Source organism: Thunnus maccoyii, chromosome 20 (assembly GCF_910596095.1).
Source record: "Thunnus maccoyii chromosome 20, fThuMac1.1, whole genome shotgun sequence".
NCBI lineage: Eukaryota > Metazoa > Chordata > Actinopteri > Scombriformes > Scombridae > Thunnus > Thunnus maccoyii.
Window position 1 is genome coordinate 10,530,625 of NC_056552.1, and position 16,533 is coordinate 10,547,157.

The following is a 16,533-nucleotide window of genomic DNA, read 5'->3' on the forward strand; positions in this document are numbered from 1 at the left end:
ACTGTGTTATATATTAAATGTTTACCTTGTAGACGATGAGATCATGCTCGCCGTCCCTCAGGGTCGTCCCATCGTACCTCATCAGCTTCACAAAAGACAAGGCAAATATCTTCTCGGATTTGTCTTTTGCTGTGGGTGGAGATAAAAGAAGCGTGTGAGGAAAATAGAGAACAGTCAGGCGGGAGGAGATGTTGATCGTTTTTTGTTGTTTACATTTGAGACTGACTGCGTCTTTACAAATGCTATGCTTTCCTATTTCGCAGCACAGATGTGTACTTTTCTGTACATATTTGCAAACTAACAGACTAAATCATATGTACATTACAGTATATACGTACTGTATACATCTTCAGGAAGTCTAACCCAACATTTTAGAGCTTTAAGAGACAGGCTCCGGTGTGGTAAACCATGCTGCATGGCTGACTTCACAGCCAAGTCATTAACAAGCTAACAGACTAATAAAACAGGTCACCCCAGATTGAAGTCTCAGCTCCTCAGTTGACATTTTGTTGGTGAAGAAGAATGTGCTATTCCCCTCTGATGTCTTTATTAATGCTGCGCCTATATCTATGCATGAGTTGTTTATTTTTTTTCTTAAATGAGGCGGGCAAAGAGCTGTCAGTATAACATGTGCTAAACTGATATATGCAGCATCTAAATATATATATAGCATATTAAAATTGACTTGATTATAATATATGACGTCATTTGACTTTCAAAAAATCCTGTTTGCCGGTTTTAAAAGTAAGCAATAATGGATCCAAGATTTGGATTAAGATATCTTGTGTGTCCATTTCCTGTTAGCATATGAATAAACACTTGCACTTGATCTCGGGGCTGCAGCTGTAAACAGTTTGTATAATTCTGCCGAGGTGCAGGAGACATGCCCGTCGGTTGTACGTATGTACGCACACATGTGTGTGACTGTGTTTTGGGAGGGGGGTGTTGAAGGAAGACGCTCCATAAACAAGCTAGAGAGTTATGACTTTGTCCTGTAACCAAGCGTTTGGATAGGGCCACATATATCATCATTGTGGATCAACAAGCTCAAATTTATGTGCAGGGAGACGTGATTCATCAAAGTATCTCATACATTCTATCTGCATAAATCCCCTCATTGGTTTGCTGCCTGCAGCCTCGCCGGTGAATAATTGCTGGGCTGGCTTGAGAGGAACCACTGGAGGGAAAACACTGTACGCATGCCACCCAGCTGACAAAAATGTACTAGTAACTTCACTTCTAAAAAGAGAGCAGAAAGCTCAGAACTCTGCTTTTGGGGGAAAAAAGTTCACTCTCAGGACAGATCTACTTTTTTCGAGCCCATCAAAATCATGTATATGTGTATGTGTGTGGAAGTTTTGCAGACTTCCACCTCTAAGGTGGGCTGTCACTCCAGATTTATGTTGAGTGTACTGTGCCACATTTTAAAGCCTCTACCCCACTCACCAGGTAGTGGCATAATGACAGATGAAATAGAAGTGCAAAGATGGCGGGGATCTCTTACAGCCAAGGCGGCATCTGTGATAGCAGCCATCAGTCTGATGAGGCCTGACAATGTTAGAGTGCTAGTTTGATGCACTGTGTTGGAGCCGGCCTGATTCTGAACCAGGGGGCTGAGCTATGGAGCACGTGAACTCCAGTAGTGGCCTTGATAAGCAGCTCTGTCACTGTGTGTTTCTACTAAAAGTTCAGCACTAGCTAGGAGCGGTGGAGGAAGCTGGAAGGACACAGGCGGATGACGACAGTGGCAGAAAACCCAAAAGGACTCAGAAACTCTGAATATGTAGAGAGGTTTTTCTCTATTTTCCTGGAAAAGTGCTTTGCCAGTAGAATGTAGACAGTACATTTTAAGCTACTGTGATATCAGCATTCTCCCTTACAAGCGTTGATATCATGGAGTAACTGATTACAGCACTGGTAATGAATGTGTTGACAGGCACACAAGCATCCTAAGTATGGTCAGGGTTTGGAGTATCCAAGTTATGCATTTGCACATCATATTCTTCAAAAATATGCATGAACAAATAACCGTTTTTCAGAAACTTGAATATATTAGCTGGAGTATTCTGATAGAAACCTGCATATAAACATGTTCTCATTATTATAAATAAATAAATAAATACATATTATGATAAAATTATCTACTGTGCACACTGAGATGACAGTTAAAACACTTACACAAACTGATCAAGAGAAAAAACATTATATCAGTAGGTGCTCTTGTTCTCTATTACTGGTGACCAAATGGGAGACACCAAACCCAAGCACAGTGGTAAATGTAACAGCTTTTACAGTGTTTGCAGGCAGCCAGAAATAAAGTGGGTTCATCCTCAGCTGCTGAGATAACACTGCAGAAATGACAGAAAGTAGCAGGATGCTGAGGAGACATGCTTGCACAGTGGCAGACAATCAGAAACTCTATGATGAGATAGCGTGCATGTAAACACAATCACCGACAAGGAAATACAAGGCATACACCATGCATAAATCCATATAATCCAGCCATTACACCTTTTCATCATATTTCTCTATTGTCAATTGTCAGTAACAACTTAAAGTTTGGCAGCATCAGCGTGCCTCTGCAGTCTCGGAGTCACTTGAGGTGAGCCGGTTTCTAAAGCAACCATTACAGCGCGATAACAGCAAGTCACAGAGTTTCAAAGGCATGCCTCGTAACAGCATTAGTCCCCGCAGAAGCAAGGTGCCAAGCATGACAAGAATGCTCTCCAAGTGGATTATAAACCAGCGCTGAGCTCTGAGACCTGGCCATTTCCTCCAAGCCACCTGCATGCAGGTGAGAAGCAAATTGAGCTGGGGGATTTTGGAACTAGAGGATGACGACAGCAGAAGATTACATTACTACAGAAAAAAAGTATACTTTCCCACGCTGATACCTCCCAATTCTGCTTTGCCTTCCGTGCCACATGAACTGATTGTTCAGTATATATATATACACCTGTCATGACTCCTACTACCCCTCCAAAAGCCTCTTCCCTGAACCACTCCTCCTGCTGGAAGGATAGCCACACCATGTGGCAGGCAGATGGGATGGTAAGGCTGCCAGGACTGACTTCCCTGCCCTCTACACCCCCCAAAATTAAAAAGGATGTTAAAAAGCAGAAGGACATGCAAAATTGGCTGCGTTGAGGTAGACAATAAACAAACGAGTCCCCTCAGGCATTTTTCACATCTCAGCTGTAGTTTCTGACAAGCCGCTCCATGAATGCTGCTTTGTGCTGGGGCAGACTAATACCTCTGATTAATGTGGCTAAGGTTGAGCTTCAAAGTATTTATCACTGTGCAACACATCTGCTAGGATTGGATATCTTCCATTACTTTTGCTGTGGATAGATTAGCAGCCAATTGTGCAGCTGGTCATCAGCAAGAAACTGATTATTCACGAGCTGACATTTGTACTCACAGTCCTGTGATGAGCGGTGGCGAAAGGTGAACCGCAAGTGGCTCCGGTTCACGTCTTCAATAGGAATAGCAACCTGGGAGAATGGACAGAAAGGGACAGTGTGAGACATAATCAAAACACAGGTTTTTAGGGACAGGCAAGAGCAGAATTAACCCCAAATTCTAGATTTTATAAAGAAATTCATTTGAAACAATGGAAACATGAAATGGTAAACAAAATACATTAAAATATCTACAAGATAGCAGCACTGGTATGGTCTTTTTAAGTGTCAGGGATCAGTCTCTTTGTATTCTTTCACAGTTCATGTGAAACAACATTAACCATTTAATCTATTGTACGGTTTAAAGGTTCTCTTTGTAAGAATAGAAATTCCTTCTCATTAGTGACACCGGTGGCCATTAAGTGAGCTGCAGTCAACATCCTGTTGCTTGCACTCATGCTCCCTGAGGCGGCACAAGACTATTGCAGATGTATTTTTCCTCACTTACACTTCTCATAATAACATAAAAGATTGTGTGTCACCGTGTTTCAGCAAAGCATCTCTCACTCCCAGCCCCCCCCTCACCCCAATTCTTACATATAGAACCCTTAATATTCATCACGGCAACAACAACAATCTTCACACCAGTGATGGAAATATATTTCCATCACTGGACACTCAGGACAACAAAAGGTATAAAAAGTAAGGAGGTAGAAGTACATTAGTAAGGAGACACACCTTTATTGTTTCAAACCAACGTGGCTGCTTCACTTGGTAGTAGATGACAGACTTGTATTCATTGATCCCTTCATCTCCGGCTCCAGGAAAGATCACGTTCTAGATGAAGAGAGAGAAAACCTCATAAAACAAGTAATCAAACAATAGGAATGGTTATCTGGTTATGCTGACTTAGCTGTAAGTACATTCAAAGTGGCAAAATCCTGATGGTTCAGCTATTATCGCTCTGTCAAAACATTAGCACACTCGCAGCATGTGGAAAATTGACTCGCACTTATTTCATAAAATATAGTCTCTGGGGCAGAAAGCCTTAATCTAGCAGAATGGCCTTTAAAAAGTCTGGATGCACTTTATGCATGAGCACCTGCCTGTTGGCTGCCAATCTCATGACAGCTTTGTGGAAATAAGAAATAAATTAGAAATTAATTATTTAAGAAGGAGGGGCAGTGGCTCCCATGCAGTGAGGAGTGGAAGGAAGCCAGGCGCAGGGGACAGGAGCAGCTGGTGCTGATGGATCCAGCCATGTAAATTGGTCTTCCTATTGGATCTTCCGACTTTCAACAACAGGTCAGGGTGCGTATGTAAAATACTACGCTCCTCCTGGGGGATTTGGGACGAGGGATGGAGTGACAGTCGATGGCACGCATGCTTTGTTTTCTATCAATCCATGCTCAGCCAGCCAACATCTTTCCTCCCACTACTCCAGCTGACTCCCTGGCCTGCTTGTGTGCCGCTGCTGAAATACTCCAACACTAATGGCTTCTGACAACCAGCAATTATGTGGAATAACAGGCCCCATCTCCCCCAGCCGTGCTGAGCAGATCTGGGGGGCAGGTGCTAGCTCTAGCAACTATGCCCCTTCACTAAGTGGCCAGGATTCATGACAGCTACAGCTTTTGGAGAGACGAAGAGAGGAAAGTGGCCGAGGTCTGGCCGCAGGTGAGAGGGGTTTGTGGAGGGGTGTTGTGGGGATGTCAAGGTGATAAGAAGTCACTGTCCAGGCTCTCACTACACAACAATACAAATCCTTTTGGAGACAGAGAAAGGATGACAAAATCCAGAAACAGACAGAGACCAGAAAGACAGTAAGATAAAGGATATAGAAGAATGGAGGGGATAAGAAGGCTAAGGCAGAAAGAAACATCAAGAAAGCAAGAAAAAAGTAAGAGTTACAAATTAAATCTAGCATAGAACCAAAAAGTATCTATGGGAGTAATTACATTTTCCTATTTTCAAGTGCCTTGTATATGGAGGCTTCTTTATCCTATTACACAAATGTCTCGATGAAAGTAAATCATTTTCAAGTGGTAGGAGTTATGACTCAAAGTTTGGTTTCAGGGTAAAAAAAAAAAAGAACATTTTCTTTTATCGAAGATCATACAGAAAAAGCTAGAGACATTAAAGTGACCGACAGGAAGTGACAGCGTCTCTCATCTCGGAAACACAAACTTCCTTTCAGCCTATTGAAATCCAGGAAGGAAGAGAGTGAATTTAACCACTTAGCACTGATCCCTGGAGAGCTAAGGAGATGAGGCAGAGCCTTTCTGTGAAAAGTTGCAGGACAAGATGTTGAAGGGAGCTCCGCAGCTGTAAACACAACACGGCTATGACACTTTTAGATATGATCAATGTCACTTGATCACTGTCAACTGCTGTCATCATTATAACAGACTCTGACAGCCTTGACGACAGGCACACAGTAAACTGTGGGGCTGAGCACCAAACCAACTCATCTGTGTTTAGCTACCAAGTATCAAAACTTAAACAAATTTTGTTAATTTCATGAGGGATTTTCTTTACACCTGTTTGCATTCGGATATTAAACACTGATTCATCTATTTTTAGTTTATACTCATCAGTATTCATTTTGGTATCTGTGCCAAAACTGGTACTTGGCTGAAAGAGCAAATCAGTCAATCTTGTTTGTTCTATTGTAAGTGCAACAGCCAATTCATACATATGTACTACAGTAAATACAATATAGTTTCTATTAAACTGACTGGTAGATGCTTCAAACTGACAAGGAGATACGGTATTCTGGTTCTGAACCCGATGTCTGCCCTACAGTATAAATCAAATTGCACAAATGCACAAGTGTATTTAAAGAGAACTTCGGGTTCGATCTTTTGTTTTTCCACTTGTGTTTGTAAGACAGCTAAATAAATGTAAACGATCTGTTTGTATACAGCGTTACAAATGACAGTGCAACTGCAACATCCAGATATCTGACTTACAATGAGGCTACTTGTCCGGCTTTCTAAGCATTGTCTGTATTGTCAGATACTGTACCGTTTGACAGAAGCCCAGATCGCTGCTTTCTGCTACTTTAGAACTGCATTTACAGTATATTCACCACTGATCCTTATACTTCCTCGGTGTGCTGGGTGAAATTACTGATGAAGCCTCTAAATCTAAAAGACTAATGTGTATAATTGAGGCAGCCGTGGGTAGTAGCACTCTCTTCTGATTTGCTGTTTGTGGGAGGCCTCCCCACAACCAGGGAATCTATCATTTTAAATCACTCTTTCATCATCAGTCCCTTGAACTTCCACTTACTTCACATACAGAAGCCTACTGAGTGTCGGCATAATGTCCTTAATACCTGTAGAATGTGATGGAAACTAATGCAACAGCCATGCGACAAAATATTAGGTATACCTCACGATATAATGTAAATACAAGAACACTACCAACACTGTTAAATCAACAGTCTCGACAAAAAACTGAATATTCACAGACACATGAGCACACACTCCCACAGACACACACCCCCTGCCCCAGTTCCTCCCACGTACTCCTCTTTGTCCGACTGCTCTAAAACACTCATATCCCCCATTAACTGGTGGCCTCTGCAGAACAAGAGGTAATGTCAAGCAAGCGGTCACAATAATTAAACATCAGAGAAAGGGGTCACTGGCTAGACACTCTAGATGAAGCAAAAGCTTTATTAGGACATTAGACACTGACGGGTTGGCACACGATTAAAAAGTAGACAGCACTCAGAAGCAAAAAGTCCATTAAACATTCTAGGACTTGCAAATTGGCAAGTGACATAATGATTTATGTTGAATTGTTTGTGAAATTAATGCAATACATGGTGCAAAACCTGGATGTAACACTATCCTATGGTTGCCTAAAACTGAACACTACCATCAGTATGCAGAACACACCTAAACTTTGATGCCTCTTGATGCATCTGTACCTGATGAAGAGCCCAGATGTACTTTTTATTAACGCACATTTTTCAAAAAAAAGGAGCATTTACAGTATTATGAGTCCTTGGGAAGCAGTAATTACTGACCACCACCAAAATCAAACACAATTAACTGATGTCTTTACCAAGAGCTACATAGTTCATCCAAATAAATTTGCACCATCTGGAGATAGCTTGTCAACAAACAAATAGGCAGGAGAGAAAACATCCTTCTAAGGTAATTATAGCAGAGGGAAAAAGCTGATTTCACATCTCTTGTCACTTGCAACTTTCTAACTATACTGCTCCATATTTCCTGCCTACATGCTTGACTCTGCAACTGACTGTGACAATGATAAAGGTTGAGTACCACAGCGGTGAGCCAAATGTTGCATTCTGTCATTTTTGACAGGTGGCAAAGGCGTACACTCTGGCCTGTGTATCACACTGCTTTATAGGAGTCCTGGTCAGTTAAGCGGTGTGCTGAGCTGTGTGAGATTAAAGAAAGCCTGGTAAATCACTGACTGTCTGAGAGAGCGACTGGCTATAGCACTTGTGTCCTGAATGCAGAGAATGAGCAGAACCCAAGAAAAATACCTCAGCGGTTAAGTTAACATTCCTCAGTCGTACCTCTAGTTTCTTGCCGTCCTCGTCGTAAACAGACATGGTGACCTCGACGTTTTTGTGTGCAGTCTTGCTCCCCTTGTCAAAGTCCCCCTGAACCAGAGTCAGGTAGATGTCATTTCGCACATCGCCTTTAGGAAACAGAAACAAGTAGGTCAGATGTGAGGACATTTTTACTACTCACAGGCTTTGTAGAGCTCAAGAGTTCATACTTTTAAAAATATATGAGTACTGTATCACAGCATTACTCAGTAAGGTGGTATTGGTGTATATCTGACACCATAGTTCATGGCTGACTTTGGTCCATTACATGACAATTATATTAATGAAACCTTAATTAAAGTGTGACATGCTCTTTTTCCCCTCACTCACATTTAGTCAAATAGTAGATCTTAATTCTAAATCATGTTCTGAATGAATGAAAAGTTCAGCAAGTCAAATTTAAAAAAGGAAACTTCCAGAGACTGGCAGCCAAGGTGAAACTTTTTTAAAAAACACTCAACCTGGCATGATGATCTCAGGAAAGCCCATCTTGCGAGCCACCGCTGTCGATCGGTCCACCAGGTGAGGGAAGTCCTTCCTTATCTGATGGATGTCTCCAGGAAGCAGCTTCAGAGTCACCCAAAGGCCTGGTGATGCATTCAAGGCAAAGAAGGGAGGGACCAAGATAATGTCAGGGGAGGACAGCGTGAGAGCAAACTGCTTCAGGAAAAAGCCAAAAAGAGATTTTGTGTTCTTCGTTTCATCTGTCAGTTGTCAGAGTGATATCTAACAGCTCTAGGGCTAAGATGCTAAATCGAGGCTACCCTCGGGAAAGTGATTAGGAAAACATAACAAAGAAAACAAGTGCGTGAGCGCTTTTCTTGTGCTCAGTTGAATGGGTGTGTGGGAGTGAGAAAAACTACAAAATCTCCTGATGAAATCCAATTGCTAACACAGAAGAAAAACCATGGAACAAAATATTTAATCCATCTCTCGAGCCCAAATGAGTGTTGCCTGTTTGACATCCACCATTCTACCTTGTTTTTATGAGCGCGCTACATTTCATATCTGCAGGACTATTGTCGTTCTCTTAAAAAAAAGAGCTATAAAAAAGAACAAATCTGTACTGAAATTCCAAAAATGTCACACAGACTTTGGCTCAAATAAAAGTGCTACTTCAAGCACTGTTACTAGGAGCAAAAAAAAAGAGAAGGGAATGTTTCTCTATAACAAGCTAACACTGGGTACCCTACATGGGCACTTTTTGTTATTATATTATATTGTTTTCAATGCGTGACACTTATGGCAGAATATTTAAATTGTGCATTAATCCTCGGACTTAAATAATTGGTCTTGAAAAGACCTAAGACTGTGAAGATTGGGAGGAAACTGGCTCTGAATAATTCTGAAATAAATAACCTACAGGGAACTTTCATGGCTCATATTTTCTGACAAAAAAACAAAAACAAAGCAGCATAGATAAACATCATTCATCGTTTGAACAAGACTGAGAATGACTTAAAATAATAATAATTTTAAAAAAAAAGCTGAAATTGAAGCTGTCATCCCATAGTGCACCCCTTCACATGCTACTAAAATTGGTGATGCTTGTGATCTGTGAAGCTTTATTCACTTTCCCTTTACAGGCCCCATATTGTTATGAATGACATATCTCTCAGTAGCCTAGCTGGAAGCCTTTTGATATGCGAGCGTGACCAAAACGGCTGCTCTCGGTGCACCGCTGTTCTTCCCAGTGTGGGCTGGAGCAGTCCTGACATTTATCCAAGTACATCTTCATAGGGCATAACAATACCACGGAGGCTGTCATGATGTTTCCCTCCCTCCCAGCGCAAATCCCTTCGACAGCTTATGTTGTTCTTCTAACCACAGATGTCAAATCACTGATAAGATCTAGTCTTTGCAGAATACTCACCATCTTAATTAACAGCTGGATTACTTGGGATCCTGTAGTCATGGTGATGTGGGCAACTATTTTTAGCATGAGCAGTGATTTATAGTGTGAGCACTTGACAAAGAATTATGTTCTTATTAGTAAGATGGACAGTTTCAACACCCTGCCTGTATGTAGGGGGGTAATGGTACCTCATATGAAAGATCTAAAATGTAGTATGAAAGAAAAGAGCATAGTAAGGTAAAATGTTTAATATTACCCTACAACCTTATTATAATTTGGGTCTTCCTTGTAACTTTTAAAATATTTAGTAGAGAATATGAAGAACTTTTTCTAAATACCTTAAAGCATTTCACAATAGGTGCAATTCTATTAAATAAAAATAAAATTAGAAATACAGCCTCGGGATTGTATGCCTCTACCAAAGTTAAGACTTTGAAGGAATTTAATAAAAAGGTATTAAGTATATTTTCACATGCTTGGCCAATAAAACTGTTTCTGATAGAACACGAGATTGTGACCATGAAAGTAGACAATGCCTCAGATATGCTGCAAAAGAAGCTGCAAAAGATCTATAAAATCACCACAGTTTCAAAGTTGGCACCCGAGATTAGTGTCACTAATTCAGTATCCGACCAAAATGTGAAATACGGTCACAATCTCCCTTCTGTTCCTGAGTTATGGCGTTGAATAATGGCCAGAGAAACTAAAAATCAGTTCATCCTTAAGTCCAAGAGGACGTTTGTGCCAAATTTGAAGAAATTCTCTCAAGGTGTTCTTGAGATATCGCATTTACAAGAATGGGATGGACGGACCAGACGACTGAAAACATAATGCTTCCTGCGGCCATGGAGGCATAAAAATCTATGCCAGTACCATGCATAACCGATGAAAAACTGGGAGAAAGTGCATACTTATTCTAGTGAGGTGCTGGCTCGAAGGTACAGTAGACATCAAAGAAAGGAGTTGAAGGCTGCACACTTGTAACTCTGATGCAAACTTTTTTTTTTTTGTTTTTTTAATTCTGTTAATCTTTTGGCACACATTACATTCCTCTGTTTCCAGAAGAAGGCAATATGAATTAATTCATATACAGCATTTAAGTGTCCTGCCAGCAATATATGCTCACATATTTAAATAAAACATTGATTAGGACTGCATTAGCATTATGAGTATGTGGTTTCCACTTCCTCCCTTTAATGTCAAGGGTAACACCTGCACACCAACTACAATGTCATTTAACCATTTGAAGAGATGTCCTGATCCCAACGTCTAGCACTTCTGGATATTTGGTTACGTCAAGATTTTAAGGTTTTGATTTAGTATAACCTTTTTATAACCTCAATAAAACACATTTTATTGATACAGATCTGGCAGTAATGTAGTAAGTTTCATTCTTGGCTCTGGCTCTTGTGTCTGAACCTTGCACAGTACCTTGGCCCTTGTGATTGACCTCTTTGGCGGTGATGACTTTGTTGATGACTGTCTGGAGAAAGTCGTTCTCCCCTGCCACCCTGGGTGAAAAACGGGAGATGTTCAGCTGCTTGTGGCGAATGGCGTCATCCAACGCTAGCCTGCAGTATGCACACAACAGGCGAACACCACAGAGAAGAAGAGATGGCGGAGGAGGAGGAGGAGGAGGAGGAAGAGAAGGAGCGGGGCAGGAAGAGCCACAAGTGATGGTTGTGAGGAGGGGAGAGGGATGAAAGAGAGAAAAAAAGGGGAGACACACCGAAGAGTGATGCGAATACCATGACAGACACAAAGCCACTTGTTAGCAGTTAACAGTGAGGCAGGATGGGTAATGAAAGAAACACACAGAAATCATTGTTTAGGAAATGATGCCGAGTCAGCATTCATAGAGCGACTGCCGCAGTAGGAAGCTTGAACTGCTTGTTTTTTGAAACGTTTTCAGAGAGTGAAACTTAATATCCAACGCTCTAGAATACACCCGATCTGAAAAACGCATTCTCATTCTGCTTTAGCGAGAAAGCAATAATAAAAAAACATAATATCATGTTCTGTACTCCACAGGGCTTCAGGTGTAAAGAGTACCAGATTGATCGAGACGAGTGACGTACAGAGGCATAAGAAAGTAACAGATGCGATCCAGGAAGCGCCACATGTGTGGCAGCTGTGAGAGAAATATGTGCGGTGGGCAGGGATGGCATCTGCAGTGTACAGGACTCTAAACAAGCAGAGGAAGAGCATGGAAGAGAAGACAGCGGTGATATCAGCATGGAGGAAGCATTCAAGGGTCTCTGTCGCTCAGACTGTCCTCAGTGCCTTCAGCTCAGAATTAAAAAAAAAAAAATCAATCCAAGCAAGGCAGCAGAATAAGAGGCAGCAAAGGTTTGTACATTCAAGGGACAAAACATTGTCAGTCAGCAGGCGGAAGACAGGTTTTCCATCAAATTTGCAATAATATTTTTTTTAATGGATTTGAATCTTCTTTTTTTTTTAAAAAAAAAAACAAAAAACTTTACTTTCATTATCTACTGTCTTGATTATTTATACTGTAGATTCATGATATCATTAAGTCCAAAAAGTGTTAGATATATAGATATACAAATGGTGAAAAATGTCCATCAGAACTTCCCAGAAGGTGATGTCTTTAATTTGATGATTTTCTCTTACTAACATGCCAAAACCTAAGGGATTAAAATTATATAAACACAGAAAAGCAGGTGAATATTTGTCATTTGTGCTTGATAAATGTCTTAAACAATGAATCAATTATGAAAATTGTAGGACTATTTAAGTTTTGATGAAAATACAAAACATAGGTTGATTTCTTTATTATTATTCTACATTATGTGCCCAGAAGGAAATTGACTGAGTCTCAGCTTTATACTGAAGTAGCCTGTGGAAAAACAAGAACAACAAACTATTTCGACAAGATTTTGATCTATCTAGTTCATTTCTGAAAGCCATTTCCATTTCTCTTTGGATGCCAGGAGTCTATCAAAATTACATCACTATGTCAAACCCTCCCTAAATGGCTCCTTCACTTCCTGCCTCTGTCGGCCTTGAACACACGTACGATGATAAGTTGTGGAACAGCTACTTCGAAATTTCATCAGTTAAAAAATTGACTGGCAAATATTCACATCTAGACATAAATAACCCCTTGTAGATCCTGTTCTTCTCTTCACAGCAGAAGGCTTTAATTTCCATGATTTATGCTCAGAGATAAAACCGTTAAGTGAGGTGATCTGCCAGCTAACTGCCTGAATCTGAAGCATTTCTAATTATGCAGGAAATCACGTTAAGGAAAAGGTTACTCTGGCTCTGTATGCTGTCCTACGAGAATGGCAGCAGTTAATGAGATTGCCTTAATTGTGTCAGCCGGGAATAGGGGAGCGTTACTGTCTTAAAACCTTTGCTAATCAGGTGTCAAGGATTCAAGTCTTTAAAAAATTTTTTTAAAAAACACAACCACGGTGTCTCTGACATATTGTACACACTCAATATAATGAAAATAAGTGTAGGAGCAGGACTATATCAGTTTATGCAACATCCAAAGCTTAAAGGAACTCTATGCTCCCTGTATGAATGAGATTTTTTTGTGCACTTACGGCTGAAATGGGATAAAGTGCTGCTTGTCCTCATCATCCATTTTGCCCGTTATGATGTCGGTGACATCCATTACTGTGGGAAAACAAGGAGAGAGGGTTAAAATATTCTCAAAGCCTGCAGAGTGCAGCATGGCTGTGACAGAGATAACTGCATGGTAAGTCCACACCAGCGGGAGCAGGTGAAAGCAGACCTAGACAACGTTGGGTCTTCTTCAATGAGTACTAATTAATGCAAAGGTGGAATTATGGATGGAGAAAAGGTGGTGAAATCGAGCCAACTCTGATTTGTGTGAGCTACAGAAAGATGCATCAAGAGAACACTTTCCTCTGTTTGCAGATTATGCTAATTCAGAGGTCAAAGTTGAGCGAAAGTGAACTTTGATCTGCCGGAGCTCAGGAAACACAATCTTGAATTTGTCAGTTGCACTGGCTTCAGATAAAGTGGATGAGAATATTCACAGTGACTGGTGCTTGTGTGACAGCTCTTTTGCTCTGTTATCCTATAGGTCAGAGGTCAGCCATAGAAAGCCCTTCATAACTGTGCAAATCGCAAAAAAATGAGGCTCTCCACTGTGCCTGTGTACAGCGGCGATGATGATGTCTAAACATAAGCCGTCATAAATCAGGCTGTCATTTACCTTCTCTTCAAGTGGCACTGGGAAAGAGAGACTGAAAGAGGGGCATAATTTTCTCTGCTGGAGAACTGTGGGCAAAACGCCAATCTAATTAGTTTACGATAAATTTGGCAGCTCGCCAACAGGAGATAATTCTTCTTTCAACTTTAGCTGGGTATCTCTGAAATTTTAGCAAAATATATTTATTCATCCAGGCAAGGACTTTGGCGCAATACTTACTTTGAACTGTGAGGCAAGGGATCATTTTTCAAGGCTTGAGCACAAGTGGATATTCAAGCGTAGCGAGGGCTGCAGAGTTCTGAGATGTTTTTAAAAAGGTAACCTCTGACTACGACGTTACAACTCGTGCCTTGCAGTCCTTTTGGAACAACGGAGTTATCATCGAGTCTCTCTGTAGTCTGCTTTACCTGCCACTCCGAAGGGTCTTCTCAGTCCCGACGTCAGCTTCTTAGTGTTGTTGTCTCGTAGCTCCATTCGCCCCACTCTGACAATCTGACACACGAAGCTGATCTTCTCTCTCTTCAAATCTTCACTGCCCAAGTCCTGGGGGAGGGGAAAAAAAGGTTATGAAAAACTGCTGACTTATAGATTAGGTAGAGAAACTAAAACTATTACAATCAGATTGTACAATTTGAGATCAAAATTCAGTGGAGGATGCATCTGGATTTAAATCCACATCTAACAACAGCCTTTTTTTTAAGCTACAATGCCAGAGTGCACGACAACAACTGTCCGATTAAGAGCACATTCTTCTATGAAGGACGGTTTGTGTTAAGGGCGAACTTTTCACCACAAATTGATTCAGAAATATCTGTGATTGCATCCACCAGTAAATTTCGTGTGGGCAATACCTCACAAAACTAGCAAAGTGCTCCCTGTGGGTGCGCATTGACCCTGCTGCCCTTGGGCTTCCATTAGATAGAGGTGACTGCCTTGGTAAATATATACAGCGAGCTGGGCTCTTTCTGAAAGAGCTTCACAAATACAGGCTCTGCAAACAGGCTCCCACATGCCTCATAACATGGCTGAATAAACAGTGGACTACCACAGGCGAGTATGCGCACACACACACACACACACACAAACACAGGGACACACATACACACAAGGACACACTCACTGTGAAGACGGCTCGCAGATTATGAAGCTGGTCTATGTCTTTGACCAGACCTGAACTTGACCATTTCACCAGGTAGTTTTCACTGTGAAGGAGAGATGACAGGAATAGCAATATCATAATGTGCAATTTCTCATATTTGCAGTGAAAAATCTATGTTACAGTGCGTTATGGCATTCAGATGAGTTGCATTAACGCTAGTTTTCTTCAAAGCCGCCGAAGCCTTGATGGTAATTCAGGCTCTGGGTCTGTTAGGAAAACAAAATGTTGGACTGATGCTGGATGCAAAAGAAGCATTCCACAGCCGAGCTGCTCTACTTGTGATAATTTGCTGTCACAATCCTAAAACAATAGAAAATCCCTGGACAGCTGGCAGCGCTAGTTCTGGTCACATTCTTGTGTGTGTGTGTGTGTGTGTGTGTGTGTGTGTGTGTGTGTGTGTGCGTGTGTGTTTACAAGTTTGTGTCAGTGTTTGCACTTTCTGATAATTAACAATTAACAGATGATAAGTTTAGATTTGACCTTCACTGATGCAAGATACTATGTAATCGCCTTTTATGCACCTGATAATATGTCTGGCTTTTGATGTTTGAGACATGAAAAGCATCTCCACAGTGTGAGCACAATTAAATACAGGAGAACATGAGTGTTCTGCAGACTGCTGCACACTGCATGAGTAAATCATCCTTCAAATTTGTATACTTTTTGATCTTTTAGTTTTCAATGGATAACAGTGAGTGAGTGAGTGAGTGAGATATAGAAAAAGACAAGACAGAAAAAAAGAAAGAAAGAAAGAGTATACAGTATGCACTCATGGGTTTACCTGATAAACTTGGATTCCACCGGGTCGTAGAGTGACATGAGCACTTCTGCGTCCTCGCCGATCTTGCACACCACGTTCTTTAGAGTCACGAAGAGGGCGAACGCTGGCGTGGAAGCAAACTTTGCTTGCCTGGTCAGATCAATATTCTGCTTCTGAGACTGTCGGAGGGAAACAGAGGTATCGCGTTCAATATTGGTCATTGGTCCGTAGCTTTCTGTCACATGCAAGTAGGCCTCAGAACTGTGTGGTTTGAACAACAAGCTCTAGATGAAGATCCAAGGAAAATGTCGACATTTAAAATATTCTGTGGGTAGGTGGGGTTAGCAAGTGCACCGCAGATTATTAAATGTCAGCCACTGCTTCTGAGTCTGTCTGCAAATTAAACAAGTTAAGTAAGATTTAATAATGTCTATAAATCTATCAGAAACTATTATAATGTATTTCGCACTGGAGTAAAAAGCCGCTTGATCAACTGCATCTACAGTAAAAGGTGGTCTGACAGCATGATTCCCTGGACGCCCTTAAAAAAA

At 41.1% G+C, this 16,533-nt stretch overlaps 1 protein-coding gene across 3 annotated transcripts in view; it reads right to left on the bottom strand.

The window, feature by feature from the left end:
* dock1 (dedicator of cytokinesis 1) overlaps positions 1-16,533 on the bottom strand; it is a 186,024-nt gene that overhangs the window by 141,312 nt on the left and 28,179 nt on the right. For 2 of the 3 annotated variants that reach the window (XM_042396800.1, XM_042396801.1), the window contains exons 8-17: positions 16,004-16,161; positions 15,184-15,265; positions 14,471-14,606; positions 13,429-13,501; positions 11,285-11,424; positions 8,460-8,585; positions 7,963-8,087; positions 4,140-4,238; positions 3,422-3,494; positions 26-129 (exon numbers count right to left, since the gene is read on the bottom strand). In XM_042396800.1, coding sequence (XP_042252734.1) covers positions 26-129; positions 3,422-3,494; positions 4,140-4,238; positions 7,963-8,087; positions 8,460-8,585; positions 11,285-11,424; positions 13,429-13,501; positions 14,471-14,606; positions 15,184-15,265; positions 16,004-16,161 — 1,116 coding nt within the window. The remainder of the gene's footprint in view (positions 1-25; positions 130-3,421; positions 3,495-4,139; positions 4,239-7,962; positions 8,088-8,459; positions 8,586-11,284; positions 11,425-13,428; positions 13,502-14,470; positions 14,607-15,183; positions 15,266-16,003; positions 16,162-16,533) is intronic. The other variant, XM_042396802.1, reaches the window with a different exon arrangement.